Source organism: Enoplosus armatus, chromosome 16 (assembly GCF_043641665.1).
Source record: "Enoplosus armatus isolate fEnoArm2 chromosome 16, fEnoArm2.hap1, whole genome shotgun sequence".
NCBI classification, from domain to species: domain Eukaryota; kingdom Metazoa; phylum Chordata; class Actinopteri; order Centrarchiformes; family Enoplosidae; genus Enoplosus; species Enoplosus armatus.
Window position 1 is genome coordinate 22,024,750 of NC_092195.1, and position 21,524 is coordinate 22,046,273.

At 41.0% G+C, this 21,524-nt stretch overlaps 1 protein-coding gene across 2 annotated transcripts; it reads right to left on the minus strand.

Annotated features, from left to right (window-relative positions):
* Positions 1-856: 856 nt before the first annotated feature.
* On the minus strand, positions 857-18,923 carry cdc42se1 (CDC42 small effector 1). Of its 2 annotated transcripts, none has more exons than XM_070921947.1 (5): positions 18,623-18,923; positions 8,575-8,905; positions 4,655-4,759; positions 3,361-3,432; positions 857-1,964 (listed from the first exon to the last, which is right to left on the minus strand). In XM_070921947.1, exons 2-4 carry the CDS (start codon positions 8,722-8,724, stop codon positions 3,364-3,366), a joined length of 324 nt encoding a protein of 107 aa, XP_070778048.1. In that variant the 5' UTR covers positions 8,725-8,905; positions 18,623-18,923; the 3' UTR covers positions 857-1,964; positions 3,361-3,363. The 2 variants fall into 2 exon arrangements, with proteins under 2 accessions (XP_070778048.1, XP_070778049.1); XM_070921948.1 differs by having other exon boundaries at positions 8,575-8,703; positions 18,623-18,656.
* Positions 18,924-21,524: the final 2,601 nt, after the last annotated feature.

Below are 21,524 nucleotides of genomic sequence, written 5' to 3' on the forward strand. Positions count from 1 at the left end.
TAAGCTTTGTCAAGAGTCTGGTGCGAGGCCGTGTCAACCACTGGGGATACTGAGGTCATGTCCACATTAATATTTCTGGTAATTTGGGGGGCAGGTTAATGACATGAGTAAGTGTTCAAGGTTGATTTTAATGTATTTTCTGACCAAATATTTTTAAATTTAGACAGTTTTGAGGCACAAAAAATTCAAATAAATTAAATTGGATTTCATAATCTCCACCAGAATGGGGTGTTGGTCCAAATGGCAGCTGATATCTAAATGAACATTTTTACTTAACAAAGAATTTCTAAGCATTTTCTTTCCCATGACCTCTATAAGTCTTAAAAAAACTCCATCCACGTATCAAGTGACCCAAACTGAGAAACTGCCTCACGCTGTCAACTTCACCACTTTGCTTCCCTACTTCAGGTAATCAGGATGTTTGATCAGAAAGGACAAAAAATAAGAATCAGTGACATCAGGACAAATCACACAGCAAATCATCCAAAAACAGCAGAAAATGTAAAATGATGTCTGCTTAAAAATATCCAAATACTCATAATATAAAGCAGTTAACGCTTAATACTTGATCTTCCCACCAGATGTAGCATGAAATGTTTTAAACAAGAAAGAAAACAAAAGTAGTGAAAATGTCTCATGGTTGCACTGAAGAGTTCACACAGCTTAAGTAGTCAAATGAACAGAAAGACAACCCTGACATATAGGTGGAAATATAGAACTTTTACAAAAACTAAAAAGAAAATTCTAATGGAAGTTTTGAATTGTGTGTCCAGTTCCCTCTGAGAGTTCAGTGAAGCAACATTTATATTTAAACTGGTGGAATATTAAGGCCATATGACATCACACACATACACACACACACACACACACACACACACACACAATCGGGGGAATTTCCCATCTCCTAAAACAAGAGTCTTTAATCATTCAGCAATGGTCATGTGACCAATGAACGGGGGTAGAAAAAAAACTCAACAAATAATTATCTTTTAGAAGCCGAAGCTAAGCAGAGTGAAGCCACCTGGGAAATGAAGTCCACTGGAGCAGCTGTCCAGGGGTGGGGGGTGGGGGGGTTTGAAATGTAGGATTGTATAACCCTCAGAGCCTCCTGGACTGTAAGAAGAGAGAGAGAACTTCCCTTTGAATGCTGGGAAATGTAGTTTTTTTTTGTAGCTTTGTGACAATTTGACAACTTTTTGAAGCCACATTTTTTTCCAGTATTTCTTTCTTAAATACAGACACACTTAAATACAGACTTTCTGTCATTATCGCATATCCTGAATAGAACAGGATTCTGGGAAATGGAGTCCAGTGACGTCATCTGTCGGTTTGATTTAATACTGACGGGGGAAACCTCTTCATGTCTGTCCTCTAGTGGTGAAAACAAGAACAACAAGTGGCCTTCCCCGATCCAAGTTTTATATATTTCATCTTAAATTCAATTATACAAATGTTGACGTTTGATGTCAGAGTTTGAGCTAGTACAGTGTGGTAGTAGAGGAAGTTTAAAGGCATGCTGGGAGATGTAGTCCTTGCCTTTGTTTTTTTTTCTGGGATCAAATGTTGCAGAGCTGGTGGTTTACTGGACCTGAGACATGGAAAAACACCCTCAGCTCAGCAGGATTCTCCGTCTGGACTCGTGATTGGATGTTTTTTAATGGTGGCTACTGATTCTCACTTTTGGCTAGTATAAAATCATTGAAATACTTCTGAAATTACATGAAAGGAGACGAGAAGGCAGCCACATTTTTTCCACTTTTAAAGAAAGTGATAATCCTCAGAAGGGAGATCTGTTTTTTCTGGGTCAGGACAGCGCCCCCTGCAGCTTGCTGGGGGTGAAGTGCTTTGCTGAAGGACACTTCAGCAGGGCAGAAAGGGGATTCTGGATGCTGCAGAGGAGGCTCAGTCAGAGGAGAGTGAAGGTCAATGTGGAGGAAGGAGGTGGTCGGTCAGTTTCATACACTCTGAAAAACAATAAACACACAGGATGAAGTCAAAAACTAGTCTGACATGTAGTCCTGGGTGCTGTCAGCGCCCCCTACAGAGTTCATTACAGCCCCAATATGAACAAACAACATCCTGATGATTTATCTGTTCTTACAGTCGTGGAGATGAACATGTAAAGTTTGTCCTGAAGGTGGCGCTACAGGAAACATCATGGAGTCGTTAAACTCTAAATCCTCTGATATCAAGATGTCTCACTCTGCACCAAAATAAACGGACATACTTATATTTTCCTCCAGAGACTCTAGACAGGGTAACATATTTATTTTGTATATCATTTTATATCATTAAATTAAATTCAACATTTTATGTGTGAAATATTTGAAGCATCTTTTGAAATGTCTTTGTATGGACATAAAGGCTGAAGCTCTAAAAGGAAATTAAGTGGTAACTAAAGTTTAAGCACTGAAAGCAATTGTAAAAGTGTCAATATACTGTAAGAGGAAGTGCTGAAAGGAGCTGAAGTGTCAGTCGAAGTCAGCCTGTTAAAAGCCAGGCAATGCCAGTTTAAATGGAAGTGCTGAAAGGAGTTCATGTGTCTTTGTGGGTTAGCTTTTTAATTCTGTTCACTAGCTTGTGCACTGCTGGTCCCATGGGATGATGGGTTCGACAAGTAGTGGTTATGGTTAAGGTTATGTTAAGGTTATGGTTAAGGTTAAGGTTAAGATCATGGTTATGGTTAAGGTTAAGGTTAAGATCATGGTTATGGTTATGGTTAAGACCATGGTTATGGTTATGGTTATGGTTAAGGTTAAGACCATGGTTAAGGTTAAGATCATGGTTATGGTTATGGTTAAAGTTAAGATCATGGTTATGGTTATGGTTATGGTTAAGGTTAAGACCATGGTTAAGGTTAAGATCATGGTTATGGTTATGGTTAAAGTTAAGATCATGGTTATGGTTAAGGTTAAGACCATGGTTATGGTTATGGTTAAGGTTAAGATCATGGTTATGGTTATGGTTAAGGTTAAGATCATGGTTATGGTTATGGTTAAGGATAAAATCATGGTTATGGTTATGGTTATGGTTATGGTTAAGGTTAAGACCATGGTTAAGGTTATGGTTAAGGTTAAGGTTAAGATCATGGTTATGGTTATGGTTAAGGATAAGATCATGGTTATGGTTATGGTTATGGTTAAGACCATGGTTAAGGTTATGTTTAAGGTTAAGGTTAAGATCATGGTTATGGCTATGGTTAAGGATAAGATCATGGTTATGGTTAAGGTTAAGACCATGGTTAAGGTTATGTTAAGGTTATGGTTATGGTTAAGGTTATGGTCTCCAGGAAATGAATGTAAGTCAATGTAATGTTGTCTGAAGGGATGGAAACACGACTGTGTGTGTGTGTGTGTTTACCGGCTATAACAGGTTGTTCCTGCCGTTCATGTTCGGGCCTTTAGACCTCATCTGTTCCTGAACCGACCCCGACTGTATGTACACACACACACACACACACACACAGAACATGATCAATATAACTGACTGCCTGTAAACTGTCATTGCCGTTTCATTCCACATTTTTTAATGTAATTTTAATATTTTTCTTTTTATCTGTTTCTTATCTTCTTATGTGAGAAAACAAAACACTGTTCTTAGACATATAAGTACACGTCAGTAATGTTTTCAGTACTACGTAATAATAGCTAATTGTGTATATTTATTTGTCTATTTTGTTCATTTGTGATTTCACACGTATCTGTATAGAATCTCGATAGAGCAGTCACTTAGTTTATTTAGTCACTTTGTGTTTTTGGTGAATTTAGGTTCTCTGATCATCACTTGAGGAAACAAAGGAAGAAAAGAGTCAGTGAGGAAGGTACCTGTGACCTTTGACCTGTGACCTCATCAGAGAGGAAGACCACCTGCTGACTGACCAGTCATCTTAGAGATGATGTCATCACACGAGAACTGGCTTGGCTGTTTTGGAGGGTAATCAGAAGCATGGAGCCACAAACTCACTGCTGTGACTTTACCGCCTAAGTTGCAGCGACGACGACGTTCAACATTCAACTTTTAGGTTCTGAAACGGAGCGGCAGCTAAAGAAACATTTCATCTTAACTAATTATTAATGATCTGATCTGTGTGCTGGTCAGAAGGGTTTTAACAGATGAGATGTGAGAAGCTAAAGTAGAAGCAGGAAGGACGCAGCGCTGTGTGACACTTCCTGACACACACACACACACACACACACACACACACACACACTTCCTGTCTCTGCAGCTGCTCCATCAGTGTCTCCTCTGTCTCCCTGTTGGACTGAAGCCTGGTCAGATCTGAAGCTGCAGAGTTTCATCTGATTCACTTTCTGCTCTTTATGGCACAGGTAAACAGACAGACAGGTGTACAGACAGACAGGTGTACAGATAGACAGGTGTACAAACAGACAAGTAAACAGACAGACAGGTGTACAGACAGACAAGTAAACAGACAGACAGGTGTACAGACAGACAGACAGACAGGTAAATAGACAGACAGGTAAACAGAAAGACAGGTGTACAGACAGTCAGGTGTACAGACAGACAGGTAAACAGACAGACAGACAGGTAAATAGACAGACAGGTAAACAGAAAGACAGGTGCACAGACAGACAGGTAAACAGACAGACAGGTGTACAGACAGGTAAACTGACAGACAGGTGTGATGTCTCACCGGCTGCAGTCCCTCTGCCATCTCTCCAGAGCCGATGTGTGTGAGGTGGATGAAGTTTGTCGGCTCTCCGATCATACTGCGATCAATCTTCCTCCTCTTCTTCTTCTACACACACACCCAGTCACACACACACACACACACACACACACACACACACACAGTGGAGTTACAGTTAGGATTGATTTAGATTGACGTCAGACTTTGGAGTTAATGAACGTATCATCTCAGTGAGGGTCCTCACAAGTATAGAGGTGTGTGTGTGTGTGTGTGTGTGTGTGTGTGTGTGTGTGTGTGTGTGTGTGTGTGTGTGTGTGTGTGTGCTGTCTTCATGTCTCTACTCGTCCTCACACTCAGAGACTCACGTCATCGTTCAGTTTCTAACACGTTCGGCAGTTTAAACAGAAACCTGCAGAGGGACGTTATTAAAAACATCAGAGTGTTTTTATTGTGTACACAATACACAATGATGAATATATTTTAGTACTCAGGATAATCAGGCCTTCATTAAGTACTCAGATCCTTTACTGCAGTAAAAGTACTAATACCACACAGTAGAAATACTCTGTTACAATAGAACAACAGCGAGGATTTAATGATGTTATGAATTCTTGTCCTCCTCAGCTCTCTGTGCTGCTTTCAGGGACACTGTGCTGCGTTCACAGACACTCTGAGCTCTGGCAAACAGCCACAGAACGCCTCATTAAAATCCCATTCTGCTCCCAGAGTCCAGATAATCCTCCTGTGAGAGCTGATCCAGAACACATCAGAGCCACAATCAGAACAATTTAGATCTGATTTAAGAGGCTTATGTTCCTCAGGATTATTCAGGACTCTTATGTAACCACAGCAGGACTGAAGTGAGGGGTCGAACCCGGTCAGGACAAGAGGTTTGGGTCTGTTAGATCACAAGAAGTTCAGTGTGCAGATGTTCCTAGAATGAGCTTCTTGACAAGTTTACTGCTTAAAACCTCTTTATCAACGGTTTAACTTGAGTCAAATGTCCAAATCTGACATCAGGTGGTTTCAATCGAGGATCTGGACCTGATCAGACCTCCAACGGGCTCAGCTCTGCTCCGACTCACAGGTTTAACAAGACAGAAGCTTCACATGAGGAACAAGGTTTCTTTGGTGTCTTCATATCGTCTGTGTAGGCAGTCCAATCAGGAGCCTCCAATTATGTAAACAGGAAGTGACTGTAGCATCACAAGCTAGCATAACTTAAGATAAATCTTTGTAAATGTAGGTATTTGTTCTATTTCTGTCTCCATACAGAATTCTGTTTCAGAGTTAGTAGTATTCATACAGTTTATAATGAGGGAAATATCATAATGAGGTTATGCTAAGCTAACTGATGTTATTGACTCATTTAGTCAAATGACTTTAGCATGTTTCATAATTTGAGGTCTGTTGTGTTATTTTAATGAAATTTATTAAACATCAATTATCAAGTTTCAGCTCAGAGATGTCGACCGTCCTCCATATTACCCCTCAGATACTAGCATGCTAACGTTAGCATTGTCAGCTGGTTCAGTTAGCTGCACAACAGTTACAGCTGCAGTGAGTGGCTGTAAATATTTAGTAACAACTAATCTCTAGTCAGAACTAGTTAGTGTTTCATGTAGTGATGATAAAACTCCACTTAATTGAACTTTATGTGTATTTATTTTATTGACTTTCTTTAAGCTTTTTATCTAATTTATTCAGGGAGATTTTGTTGAGAGACACTCACACCTGAAGCTGCCCAGTACAAACACAGTCTGACCACTTTCTCTTCCATTTTATTGAAATACTCTTTTGGTCACTGGTTTGATTCCATCAGGTGGTTCTCTGCCTCCAAATCATCTGGTGTAAATGTACAACTTACACAATCACTTATGTTGTAAAGGAGTCCTGTTTCTTAAAGTTGGTATATTTCCACTGCAGCCTGGTACTGCAGCGTCACGTCTACATGAGAATATCTGTTAAAAACCTCTGAATCACTCAGACAGCAGCTACACACACACACACACACACACACTGCCAGCTGGGAGTGAATCATAACTACAGGCCTCCTCCTCCACAGGGAGAGCTGTTGTCACGGCAACAACAGGACCTGACAACACCGCCCGGCAACAGTCAGAGAGTGTTTTACAGGTCAAAGGTAATTATCTCAGGTCAGCTGTTGGTTCATGAGGTGACACGTTTCCTGTTTCAGTCAGCTGACTTCCTGTTCCGGTTGTATTATCATCATCATCATCATCATCATCATACTGTAATTATATAAACTGTTTCATTTTTAAGAAAATATCATATTTTATAAACTCTTCATATGTTTTAATCTGTCAGATATTTTGATGTGAAATCAAAATAACAATATTTCCCTCTGAGATGTGGTGGAGGAGAAGTAGAAAGACTTAAGTAAAGTACAAGTACCTCAGATTTGTACTTCATTTACTTGAGTAAATGTACTTAGTTAAAGAAGCAGTTACATCATCTTGTTGAAGTTTTACAGTCGAGCCTCACAAAGAAGCTCAGTTTCACTTCCCTGAGAGTGAAGTCACTGCTGGCATCAGTGTGTGTGTGTGTGTGTGTGTGTGTGTGTGTGTGTGTGTCTGTGTGTGTGCGTGTGTGTGTGTGTGTGTGTTTATTAAAAGTGTATTGTTGCAGTGCCACAATGGAACAAACAGAAAACTCTATAAATACAGACAGAGGAAGGTGGGGGGGGCAGGACTTCCTCAGTGTGAACGCTCCTCATGTCGACATCAACACGTCTATAATAACCAAGTTATTATAATTATTATTATTATTATTATTACACACATTATTCTGATATTGCCTCTACATGTTCACTGTCAACTGTCTGCAGCTCAGTGAGAATAAAAAGAAACACTGACAAGGAACTTTTACTGCTACATGAACACTTTTTATACTTTTCCTGATAATACTGGAGGACTTTTACTTGTAGTGGAGTGTTTGCATAGGGTGGTATTAGTACTTGTACTTCAAGATCTGGGTACTTGTTCCAGCACTCATCTACAGAGTGTTAAATGACCTCAGGTCCAGGACTTACTGTGAGTCCGTCCTCACTGCCTCATCTCGGTTCAACCAAAACTTCCTCAGATCATCAACCGTGCAAGTCAAATAACAGGCACCACCCGATCCTCCCTATCAGGTCTCTACACCCACACTGGAGACCCCCCTCCCAACTGACAGATAAAATACTGCAGCTGTGACGCCACCCAGCTGTGGTGTAACATCTGTGTTACACAACAAACAGCTCATGACTCAGATTTCTAACAAGATTCATTCTTTTGAATTTATTCAAATGTGACACACAGGGACGTCTTCATTTACACACCAGCCAGACGCTCATTAGAGTCGCTTCACCCAAATTACAAATTAAATACTTCCTGATTTCTGCCTGCAGCTCAAGCACAGTGAAGGTGAGTGTGATGTAGTTTGTGCTGCTCACGGTGATGAAATACGCCGTTACATTAACGAGAAGATGTCTTTGTTTATCTAATGTTTGTGACACGATGAGGACAGTGGGCGTCGGCCGCAGGAGGTCAGAGGTCACGGTGACACAGGAAGAGGAAGTTCTGCCACCTGTTTCCTCTTAAGTAAACTCTAGCAGTTGAGAGATTCATTGAACCTGATGAGGTCTGGAGTTTTCCCTCACAGACAGTTCAGACTTTATCTGACTCTCAAAATGAAAACCAAAACCTGCTGACTGTCTTCTGAACTAAGACCATGTTCAAGAGCTGAAGGACAGTTCTGTTGTCTTTGGAGAGGGAAATTCAAATCTAAGATGTTTTAAATGTTCATCACATGACAGGAAACAGTGTCACTGTGAGGGGCGCTTCACAGTTAAAAAACGTCTGATCTATACCTTCATTATGAGGACATTTAGGTTAGAATTAGGTCCATTGTGTGTGTCTCACCGGTGGTGGTTTAGCCACCACGCAGCAGCCCATCTTATGCCAGAAGTCGCTCATGCCGACGCTCCGCCCGTCCAGCGGCTGGCTGCCGCTCTCTGCTGCCGCCCTGCAGGCCAGGGGAGGAACTGCAACCTGTGGGTAATCCTGGGGCATTCAGACAAAGACTGCAGCAGCTCGCAGAGGACCAAAACCCCAAAATATACCCCACCTCAGACTGAAAATATCCACAAGTTCTGAGGGGAAAGAGTTCAATCAAATGAGCTGGAAAAATAGTCCAGTGATGAAAAATAATAAGAAAACAGAATCTAGACTGCGTCAAGTCCAGGATGCAGATCTGTGGAGACAGAAAACGAACAAGTCAAAGATACATTTTCACTTTTTCTACATCACTTTCTTCTGCATGTTGTTTTTTTTCTTTTCATTTGAAATGTCTGCCTGTCTGTCTGTCTGCCTGTCTGTCTGCCTGTCTGTCTCTCGACCTGTCTGTCTCTCTGCCTGCCTGCCTGTCTGTCAGCTGCTGGTTGTGTAACTTCATCTCTTTTCTCCTCCTGAACATTTTCTTGTCTCTCATTTTCTGTCTGAACAAGTCTGGAACACAAACTGCCTTGTGTCCCCGTTTCACCACAAAACCAACACACCATCCCGAGCTGTGATTGGTTTATTGATGATATGAATCTACAGACTTCAAATAAACTACAGATCCAATGTTGCGTAAAAGAGCCACTTAATACTGAATCACAGTCACTTTATTACACTTCCACTGCTTTGACTCGTCACATTCTGACCTCCGGACAGAAGAACAAGAACGTGTGCTGTTCTCTTGTACTTCAAGTAAAACTGAAAAACTGAAAACATGTAAAGAAGCTTCTGTCCTCATGAGGTTACTGATGTAACTCTTGCTCTGAGTTGTATTCTGAAGAGAGATTGAGGGTCATCGTTTTCAGTGTTGAACTGAGAGACTTGAAGAGTAAAAAGAGGTTTGGGGTCAAACACGGGTACTTGAGTACATTTAAAGGAGGGGTTTAGGCTAAAAGCTGGAGTTAAATTGTTCTTTAAAGTGGGACGATGTAACTGTGGTGATAAATACAGAACAACAGCAGTCAACAGTCAGTTGCTGTAAAGACTCTCAAACAGCACTTTCCAAAATTGTCCCAAAAACTCCAACTTAGTCCTCACAAAGACAGAAGAACAAGAATACACTCTCATTGAGCTGCATGGGAACCAAACCTCTGTGAGACGTCAACACAGTGAACACATTAAGCATGACTAAACACTGGGTGTGGTCCAAACACAACACACAACACACACACACACACACACACACTCGGACTCGTAAAGTTTAAATTAAAGAGTTTCTGGATGTTTTGTTCTTGTTGTTTCCAGATGAAACAAACTGATCCTGAGACGTGAAACTAAACAGTAAATGTTAAACACAACAACAAACCGGTGAGTACCTGACACACAGCTGACCTTTGACCTCAGGTGAGATGTGTACAGTGTACAGGAGGGAAAGGAACAGACTAATGACTGACTATTGTAATAAAACACAGTCAAAAGGTCACTAGCTTTAGCCTCAGTCTATTAGCATGATATGATGACCTGTTAGCTTTAGCCTCAGTCTATTAGCATGATATGATGACCTGTTAGCTTTAGCCTCAGTCTATTAGCATGATATGATGACCTGTTAGCTTTAGCCTCAGTCTATTAGCATGATATGATGACCTGTTAGCTTTAGCCTCAGTCTGTCGGTCTTTGTCTCAGTTTGTATTTTTCTCTGTCTCTCCTCTAGCTGCCACATTCTCATTCAAAGAGGGAAAGTCAAGGTCCGACTCGATAAGAGGCGTCCACAGAGTGTTTCCTGATTACATAAAGGGGTTAAACTTCTGCTGTGTTTCTATTTTCAGTCTGTGTTCTGGTCCTGGACTTCTGGAGTCTGTCCAACACATTTCAGCAGATGATAAAGAAAGAATGTGTCGAGGCCAGAGACACAAGAAACATGTAGCTTCATGCTTTACATCCAGCACAGATCAGTAGAGAGGAATGTAAAACTTTATAGCCTCGGGGCTCAGAATGCAGACCTACGCTTCACCTGAGGGAGGAGAGATCAAGACTTCCTGTTTGAGCTGGCTGGACAAACATTTGGTTTGTGTTTGAACTAAATGGTTTCCTTACTTACATCTTCCCTCAACATGACTAATCCAGAGCGATCAGCAGGGGAACTTTCAGTTTTCAGTTAAAAAATGGACCCCAATAAGAGCTGTTAATAACAAGCTCCTCCTTTTTTGTGTACATCCCTAAAATGACATGGTTCCTGTTTTTGAACCTCTTTCAATACAGTCCTGATCCTGGACTGGTCGGTGACTTTTTGTCAGCTCCACTTGTGAATAAAGTTTAGGGGGAAAAATCAGGCAAACAAACCAAATCGATGGAGGTGAAACGAAACAGAAGTTTGTGGGTTTTCCGCTGCGTAGAGACGATAAGCTGGTTATTATTTTTTATTTTCAGACGTCAGATTGGTGCAGATGGAGGAGTCGAGCTGATGACGAGTCTCAGATATTCAGTCAAACTGATCAGTGGTCAGTCTGACTGAGTCATTAAATCCCTTCAGATACATGTTCATCTCCTCCTGTATGAACACTTGTAGGTGGCGCTAACAGGACTTTTGTGTTCGCTGCAGCCGTTTAAACTTCCTGACTTCATTTGAACCTCACAACCAGGACGTGTGTGTGTGTGTGTGTGAGTGTGTGTGTGTGTGTGTGTGTGTGTGAGTGTGTGTGTGTGTGTGTGAATATTTGTCCCATGATGTCAACATGAGGAGGAGGAACAGGAAAACTGTGTGGAGACGACGGAGCAAACCAATAACTACAGGAGGAAAACACACACACACTGTCTGCAGATGGTACAGTCCGACCCGCCCTGCTGTCAGTTTGAATTTTGGGAACTTAAAGTTTGTTGAGCAGCTCAGAGGAAAATATAGTTTAACAGTTGAAGTACATTTACTGACGTACTGTACTGCAGTGCAGTTTTGAGCATTTACATTTCTTACTTTCTACTTGTACTACCACAACAGAAGAGCTTGAATATGAAGCAGCATTATAGAAACTAGCTAACTGTATATAAGGTAGGTGAGACAGCAGAGAGTGAGACAGAAGAGAGTGAGACTCCTGATCTGTGATCAGCTGAGACTTCATCAGACCTGAAAACAGTCTGAGGGCAGAAAACAACAACAAGACTCTGTGTGAGACAGTGAACGCACCACTCAGGCAGAGAGACAGACAGACAGACAGAGGGACAGACAGACAGACAGACAGACAGAGGGACAGACAGACAGACAGACAGACAGACAGAGGGACAGACACAGGCACACAGGCGGACAGAGAGACGGACGGACGGTGGCCCAGAGGTCCCACACAGAAACTCACATGATTACAGTTTTCTTTGATCAGCTGCGAGGAAGAGAAACCTTTGTTTAAACACGGTTTCTCTGTGACTCTGACTTCAGATCAGTTGATTCATCAGTGAAAGATGAAAGTTCACTTTCATTTCTTATCAACTTAATAATAAAAGATATTTATTACATTCTTTCATCAACGAGAACAACAGGTTTGTGACGTTGATTAAGATTTGGTCATAATCAATAATACGTCAGTAGTATGAACTCAGAAAATATAGTTTTAGCTTCTTATTGATTTGAATTTTTGATTATCATTATTATTATTATTGCATTTATCAGGAGAGCAGAAAACAAGAATAAAGCTGCATTGATCGATCGTCTCCACTCGACAGCATGATATTAAACTTATTATTATTAAATTCATTATTATATATTAGAGTTTCCTTTTGTTTCCTATTTCTTTATCCATTATAAATATATCACGTTAGGATTATTAGGGATTTCACACAAATAACTTTTAGACATTTTCTACAGAGAAACATTACTGAGTAAAACGTAAAACGTTTATTTTATATAAAAGAACAATACTGCAGCCGGAGCGTGTGATTGGCTGATCGAGTCGACTCGTAACACAGTTTCTTATAAAACGCTGCAGACGCTGAACTGTTTCTGGACTGTTTCACCTCCTCCTTTCTAAACTCAGACACTCACTTCCTGTTCAGCACACAGCGGTTTGTGATAAGAAGAAACAGGAGCCATGAAGGACATTTAAAGCTGCGTTCAGACGTGGAAACATTTGTGTTGTTGTTGTCTGTTACTGCATGTTGGTTCTGCTTTTATTCTAATGGTGGAATGTAATTAAGTACGTTTACTCAAGTACTGTACTGAAGTACAAGTATCAGGTACTTGTCCTTTACTTGAGTCTCTCTACTTCTACTCCACTGCTTATTTATTATAAAACTAACCAAGAACAGAGAGGGAGAGTAGGTCAGAGTGATAGAGAGACTATTATGTACAGCAGGTCAGCAGAGAGAGAGAGCAGCTTCACAATGAGCTCTTTTCATTCATTTAAAGGAAAACTCTGCGGCTGGTTAACGCTCGACTTCACAGTTTCTCCTGTTTTAACACAACGACCATCTTTCAGGTCTCTGCTCACGTGGAAACAGAAATCACACAAACACATCTTAAACTGGACGGACTCTTCTTCTCCATCAGTGGAGGTTCGAGGCCTCTGAGACCTGATCGTGAGACCATGAGCTGCATGTTCTTTCTTTTCTTTTTGAGTATCAGAGTCACCTCCTCTGACACTGAAAGGACAAATGTTACTAATCGGGCTGTGAAAAAGAAAAGTTCACCCCAAAGTAGTGTTTTTAAGTGCGACAGTTTCTAAAAATAGAGCAGTGTCTTCAGGTACAGCGGCGGTTACCAGATTCAGTCAGTGAGGTCAGGTTTAGGTTCTGGTCTCAGACACGATGCTACCAAACCTGACAACCTCTCTGTGACGACAGCCACAGTCGTTTCCCAAAATGTTGAGCTATACTTTAACTCACATTAGTCTAATATAACTGAACTGGTCGGATGCTTCAGCCTGAAACTCATAACTAACCAGTTAAGTCTGTCTCATTTATATTTAACCTCACAGTGACTTCACATCAGTAACTCAAAGACTTCACTATTTAATAATAAAACATTAAGCACATTGTATAATTGTATTATCTTGTATGTATGTATGTATGTGTATTTGTATTTGCATTGAGTTTGGCAGCAGAGCAGCTCTGATAATACTGTGTGTGTGTGTGTGTGTGTGTGTGTGTGTGTGTGTGTGTAAAGGCTGAAGGTTAAATCCACTTCTCTGCACACTAAAACACTGAGGTCAGAGTCCAGCAGCCACATGCTGCTGTGAATGCTGAACACTCACAGAGGACTCGTATTGGAGATGATTTTGAATAGTAGCAGTACAGTTTAAAAAGTCTGTATAGAAGTTAAAATACTGAAAAGATTCTCACAGGTTCAACAGGTTCAGATCAGTGAGGCAACAGTATGAACCCAGACACGTGGACCGAGTTCAGTCCAAACACTCTGAGTCAGTGAGAAAGTCCCGAAAACATCTGCACTGATTTAACCGACAGACAAGTTTTTGTTTGAAGGGTGAGCTCAGCGGAGCGTTCTGCTCTCAGAGAGGTGAGGACTGATGACACATATCTGCTGCTGGACCTGAACAATCTGCAGAGAGACCAAAACCTGATCCAGCACAGACAAGTCAGACGTGCTGCGGGAACCAGAAACATCAGCAAACTAACCAGAAACAATCCAGAAACTAACCAGAAACAATCCGGAAACTAACCAGGAATAATCCAGAAACTAACCAGAAACAATCCGCAAACTAACCAGGAATAATCCGCAAACTAACCAGAAACAATCCGCAAACTAACCAGGAATAATCCAGAAACTAACCAGGAACAATCCTGAAACTAACCAGAAACAATCCGCAAACTAACCAGGAACAATCCTGAAACTAACCAGAAACAATCCGGAAACTAACCAGAACCAATCCGGAAACTAACCAGAAACAATCCGGAAACTAACCAGGAATAACCCAGAAACAATCCGGAAACTAACCAGGAATAATCCAGAAACTAACCAGAAACAATCCGGAAACTAACCAGAAACAGTCCAGAAACTAACCAGGAATAATCCAGAAACTAACCAGAAACAATCCGGAAACTAACCAGGAATAATCCAGAAACTAACCAGAAACAATCCGGAAACTAACCAGGAATAATCCAGAAACTAACCAGAACCAATCCGGAAACTAACCAGGAACAATCCTGAAACTAACCAGAAACAATCCGGAAACTAACCAGGAACAATCCTGAAACTAACCAGGAATAATCCAGAAACTAACCAGAACCAATCCAGAAACTAACCAGGAATAATCCAGAAACTAACCAGAAACAATCCGGAAACTAACCAGGAATAATCCAGAAACTAACCAGAAACAATCCAGAAACTAACCAGAAACAATCCGGAAACTAACCAGAAACAATCCAGAAACTAACCAGGAATAATCCAGAAACTAACCAGAAACAATCCAGAAACTAACCAGGAATAATCCAGAAACTAACCAGAAACAATCCGGAAACAAACCAGGAATAATCCAGAAACTAACCAGAAACAATCCGCAAACTAACCAGGAATAATCCAGAAACTAACCAGAAACAATCCGGAAACTAACCAGAACCAATCCAGAAACTAACCAGGAATAATCCAGAAACTAACCAGAAACAATCCAGAAACTAACCAGAAACAATCCGTAAACTAACCAGGAATAATCCAGAAACTAACCAGAAACAATCCGCAAACTAACCAGAAATAATCCGCAAACTAACCAGGAATAATCCAGAAACTAACCAGAAACAATCCGGAAACTAACCAGGAACAATCCTGAAACTAACCAGAAACAATCCGGAAACTAATCAGAACCAATCCGGAAACTAACCAGGAATAATCCAGAAACTAACCAGAAACAATCCGCAAACTAACCAGAAATAATCCACAAACTAACCAGGAATAATCCAGAAACTAACCAGAAACAATCCTGAAACTAACCAGAAACAATCCGGAAACTAATCAGAGCCAATCCGGAAATTAACCAGGAATAATCCAGAAACTAACCAGAAACAATCCGCAAACTAACCAGAAATAATCCAGAAACTAACCAGAAACAATCCGGAAACTAATCAGAACCAATCCGGAAATTAACCAGGAATAATCCAGAAACTAACCAGAAACAATCCGCAAACTAACCAGAAATAATCCAGAAACTAACCAGAAACAATCCGGAAACTAACCAGGAATAATCCAGAAACTAACCAGGAATAACCCAGAAACTAACCAGAAACAATCCGGAAACTAACCAGGAATAACCCAGAAACTAACCAGAAACAATCCGGAAACTAACCAGGAATAATCCAGAAACTAACCAGAACCAATCCGCAAACTAACCAGGAATAATCCAGAAACTAACCAGAAACAATCCGGAAACTAACCAGGAACAATCCTGAAACTAACCAGAAACAATCCGGAAACTAACCAGGAATAATCCAGAAACTAACCAGAAACAATCCGCAAACTAACCAGGAACAATCCTGAAACTAACCAGAAACAATCCGGAAACTAACCAGAACCAATCCGGAAACTAACCAGGAATAATCTAGAAACTAACCAGAACCAATCCAGAAACTAACCAGGAATAATCTAGAAACTAACCAGAACCAATCCAGAAACTAACCAGGAATAACCCAGAAACTAACCAGAACCAATCCGGAAACTAACCAGGAATAATCTAGAAACTAACCAGAAACAATCTGGAAACTAACCAGGAATAATCCAGAAACTAACCAGAACCAATCCAGAAACTAACCAGGAATAATCCAGAAACTAACCAGAACCAATCCGGAAACTAACCAGGAATAATCCAGAATCTGAAGTGACTCAACACATACATGTTGAGAAGAAGATTTTTTCTGGATCTGCAGACTTCCTGACTTTGACTCCAGTCTTCAGTCCATCACACACACACACACACACACACACTGCATTGACTAGTTTATCTGTCAGGAGGTTAAACTAACAACTGGGTCTCTCCTCAGTCTGACGGCATCCCGATCTGTTTCATTTACTAACATATGAAACTTTTTATTTTACATTCCACATTTTCTTCCTCATCTCATCTGCTATGCTGTCCTCCTGCATGCGACTGGTCAACTTCTATAAAATGTCATCATTACTGTGCTTTCGCATGTCAAAGTACTTAAACCTGCATTCAAAAAACAAAAACAAGGAGCTAAAAGAGGCTAAAAAGCTGCAGAGATTATTTCCCCCAAAGCACATTCCTTACATGTGAAAACCTACTTGGCAATAAACCTGCTTCTGATTCTGATTCAGAAACATTCAAACAGTCAGAGAACAGAGAACAGAGCTTTGCAGTGTTTCCTCCAGCTCACCACAGTCAGCAGCTCCTTCCTATAAACTGACTCCAGACCTGTAATTTGGCTCCAGATCTGGCCCTTCACACTGAAAACACCATGTTTCAGAAAAACGGTTAAAACCGAGGGGGGCGGGGGAATATTTTTAGCAGAGAGTTTCCTGAAACATTTCTCTGAGTTCGTCCCGATCTTAGCAGCCACAGCAGTGTTTGCCTGAACCCTGTGACCTCTGACCTGTAACCTCCACACGACTGGTCAGCTGTGATTTTGGGGATCAAAGAAGGTTTTTCTGACAGTTTTTTACTTACTGAGAATTACTCTGGACAGGAAAATCTGCACCCACATTTCAAAAAGTTAAATGTGTTTTTTCACTCCTTAGATGGAGCTAGGCTAGCAGTTACCCCCAGCTTCCAGTCTTTGTGCTAAACTAGATTACACATGTCTCTGTACTGAACACTTTCTCAGCTCTTGGTGGAGCTAGGCTAGCAGTTTACCATTTTGCTAAGCTAGGCTAATCATGTCATAAATATATCTCTGTGCTGGACACCGAATCAGAATCAGAAATACTTTATTGATCCCCACAAAGAGAATAAATTGATATCCATCTGAAACCTCTGAATCTAAATAAAACAGAGAATGAGAGGATTTCATAAAATGTCAGACAAACCCCTTGGACGCTTGACAGTTAGCAAGCTAACATTTTAGCTAAATATCATTAGCTTTAATATACGTTTAAACTGAAATAAACAACAAGTCTGTGGTTTGGGAATAGGAAAATCAATTGAAACAATTTTGAACAGCCAGAATACAATTTGTAGATGATGAGTGCACTAAAATTAACATTAGCCTTCTTGCTAATATTAGCATAACTTGCCCCATTGTCAATAATGGATATTGTACTGAATTAGCAGCACCACTGGCAGCTCAACAAGGTTTCTGTGATTATTGTAGCTGAAATTTTCTACATTTTCAGATTTCAGATTTTACTTTTTCTAGTTTTGACAGAGCTAGGCTAATGGATTCCCCCAGCTTTCAGTCTTTGTGCTAAACTAGGCTAACCACATCCTGGACCTGTCTCTGTTCTGGATACACAGAATTGTCGATCTGTTGAACCTAACCTGAACTCTGAGAGAAAATTGAGAGGAAACATGCTTCAGCATCCTTTCAAGCCTGAAATCACACATCAGGTCAGAGAATCTGACGGGTGACAGAAAACAGTGTAACACCGGTGTCCCTGAACTGCCAGAAAAAACCTCCTCCTTTAATTATACTCTTCTTTTTCTTTAAAAATCTAAATATCTGTTGGTTAATTCACTTTTTAAAAACTTTTATTTATATTTATTCTGGTTGTAATATTACCATCACCGCTGCTCACTACATAGCCAAAAGTATGTGGACATCACTACTTCACAAACTCCTTAAGATGGCTTCATTTTCTCTTCTTCATCTACACGAGAACTCTGTCATAGCAAGTCATTTACAATGTCTGATTCAATCCTTCACTTTCTGTTCATTTGTAATCTTACAGAGGAGCGTGTGAACAGAGTGGGAGGTCTGTTACCTTCAGCTGACAGCTTCATGTAAAACCCTGCAGGAGGTTTGAAGGTGAAATCTGTTGCATGTTGATGTAAAGTTTGAGCCGTATGAATAGAAAAAGGAGGAGACTCACCAGAGAAGATCAGAAAACCCACCGACCGACTGACTGAGTGAAAACTGCAGCCTGAGAACATGAAGCAGCTCTGACTGTATGACTCTCTCCCTCTCTCTCTCTGTCTCTCTCTCCCTCTCTCTGTCTCTCTCTCCCTCTCTCTGTCTCTCTCTCTCTCTGTCTCTCTCTCCCTCTCTCTGTCTCGCTCTCTCTCTGTCTCTCGCTCTCTGTCTCTCTCTGTCTCTCTCTCTGTCTCGCTCTCTCCCTCTGTCTCTCTCTCTCTCTCCCTCTCTCTCTGTCTCTCGCTCTCTGTCTCTCTCTATCTCTCTCTCTCTCTCCCTCTCTGTCTCTCTCTCTCTCTGTCTCTCTCTCTCCCTCTCTCTCTCTGTCTCTCTCTCTCTCTGAGGTGTGGCTCCAACCAGGAAATCCATCCTCCATTTTTCTCTAAAGGAGTTTTTTTTTTCTTTCTTCACTTCCTGTTTATTTTCAGTCAAACGGCTCCTCCTGCTGACTGAGCAAACTCATTACATCTATATTCAGAGGTGGAAAGTACATTTACTGAAGTACAAATCTGAGAAAATATTGTTCTTTTTCCTTCACTGCATTTATCTGACACTTCAGTGACTTTACAGATTAAAACACATGAAGAGTTTATAAAACATGATGTCCTGTTATGAATGAAACACGTTGTCCAGCTGAATCGATCAGGACGTTAATGGATCAGTGGACTGACAGGAAGTGAACTGATGGTGTGAAACCATTTCCTGGTTCCAGCTGTTCAGATGCAGATGTGCTGCTTTCCCTCTGAATGCTGTTAATAACTGTAATGTCTTGTTAATAATGTGGAGCTTTGTGAAGGCGTCACTTTGGGCTCTGGGTCATTGTGACCAAACGATCGATCCATTAATGGAGAAAATAATCAGCTGATTCATCCACAGTGAACTAATAATCATTAGCTGATAGTTCAGAATGAGCTCCACCTCAACTCCAACAGTAACATCCTGCTTCACATTAATGATGAGGAATAATCCTCTAATGACAGAATCTATAACAGGAGGACAGACACAGGAGGACAGACAAAGGACAGACACAGGAGGACAGACACAGGACAGACACAGGAGGACAGACACAGGAGGACAGTCACAGGAGGACAGACACAGGACAGACACAGGAGGACAGACACAGGGGGACAGACACAGGAGGACAGTCACAGGAGGACAGCCACAGGGGGACAGACACAGGAGGACAGTCACAGGGGACATCTGACTGCTGGAATACTTTAAGGACAGTTTACTGTTTGTACTCACAGACTTTTACTGCAGGAACATTTTCAGTAGAGTATTTTACAGCAACACAGAGGCCCCACAGGGGACTGTCCTCTCTCCCTTCCTCTTCACCATCTTCACCACGGACTTCAGCTACTGCACTGAGACCTGCCATCTTCAGAAGGTTTCTGATGACTCAGCAGTAGTTGGATGTATCAGTGAGGGTGATGAAGAGGAGTACAGGGCTGCTGTGGACAACTTTGTCACATGGTGCGAGCAGAACCACCTGCAGCTCAACGTGACAAAGACAAAGGAACTGACTGTTGATCTGAGGAGGACCAAGGCGCCGTCTCTATTTTCTGAGGCGGCTGAGGTCCTTCAACATCTGCCGGACTATGCTGAGGATGTTCTATGAGTCTGTGGTGGCCAGTGCTATCCTCTATGCTGTTGCATGCTGGGGCAGCAGGCTGAGGGTGGCGGACTCCAACAGACTCAACAAACTGATCCGCAAGGCCAGTGACGTTGTGGGGGTGGAGCTGGACTCTCTGACGGTGGTGTCAGAGAGGAGGACGCTGTCCAAGCTGCGGGGCATCTTGGACAATGTCTCACATCCTCTCCATGACGTACTGGTCGGACACAAGAGCAGCTTCAGTGGGAGACTCATTCCTCCCAAATGTACAACAGAGCGACACAGGAAATCATTCCTGCCTGTGGACATCAGACTGTTCAGCTCCTCCCTCTGAGCGTCAGACACTCAGGAAGAGACTGGAAACCTGGACCTGCTTCACCTGTTCATATACTACCTCACTATTTATTCTTTAAAATGTTTTCAGTGCAATACATATATATATATATATATATATATATACACATGCATATACATTGTTATTGTATATATTTTTTACTTTTATTTTCACTTAAATACTGTAAATGTGTATATTTTTATTTTTATTTTTTATTTTCTATTTCTTATTTTTATATTTTGTACATACTTTAGCTCTAAATTTATGCTACTTTCTAATCTTGAATGGGAGCACCGGTACTGTACAATTTCCCCCCGGGGATCAATAAAGTATTTCTGATTCTGATTCTGATTTACAGTGTTGTATTAGTACTTTTGCTGTCGTAAAGGATCTGAATACTTCCTCCAGCTCTGATTACGTTACAGTAAATGTGTCTCTAGTCTCAGTTTGTGTCTTCCAGAATCCTCAAAGACTCTTTGAACTTCTGGATTAACAAATATTCCATCTGCTGAAACATGAACAAGAGTTTTAAACTGTTTCCTTCAGATAAAGACGGCACCTGGAAATGACACATGTTCTCGCTCAGTTTGTACAACGGTAATCAAAATAAAATCATATTTGTCTCTATTATTTACTTGTGTATTTTATTAATTAATTATTTTGATGTCATTATTTGTAGATATCTATTCACTGATTTGCTTGTAGTTATAGACATAGACAAGTCCTTTGGGTACACTGTGTGTGTGTGTGTGTGTGTGTGTGTGTGTGTGTGTGTGTGTTTGTGTGTGTGTGCTAGAAACATACCGAGCATACCGGAAACATTTCTTTCAAAATAAATGTACGTTTTGTTGATTAAAAACTGTGGTTGGAACACATTCTCAAACAGACTCTGGTATTCCATGTCTGGTCAAATAC

Coding starts and splice junctions, on each gene's coding strand:
- cdc42se1 (XM_070921947.1), bottom strand. CDS start 8,724: ATGCCCCAGGATTACCCACAGGTTGCAGTTCCTCCCCTGGCCTGCAGG. Junction 4,760..8,574: donor TGGTGGCTAAACCACCACCG/GTGAGACACACA, acceptor GTGTGTGTGTAG/AAGAAGAAGAGGAGGAAGAT. Junction 3,433..4,654: donor TGGCAGAGGGACTGCAGCCG/GTGAGACATCAC, acceptor GTGTACATACAG/TCGGGGTCGGTTCAGGAACA.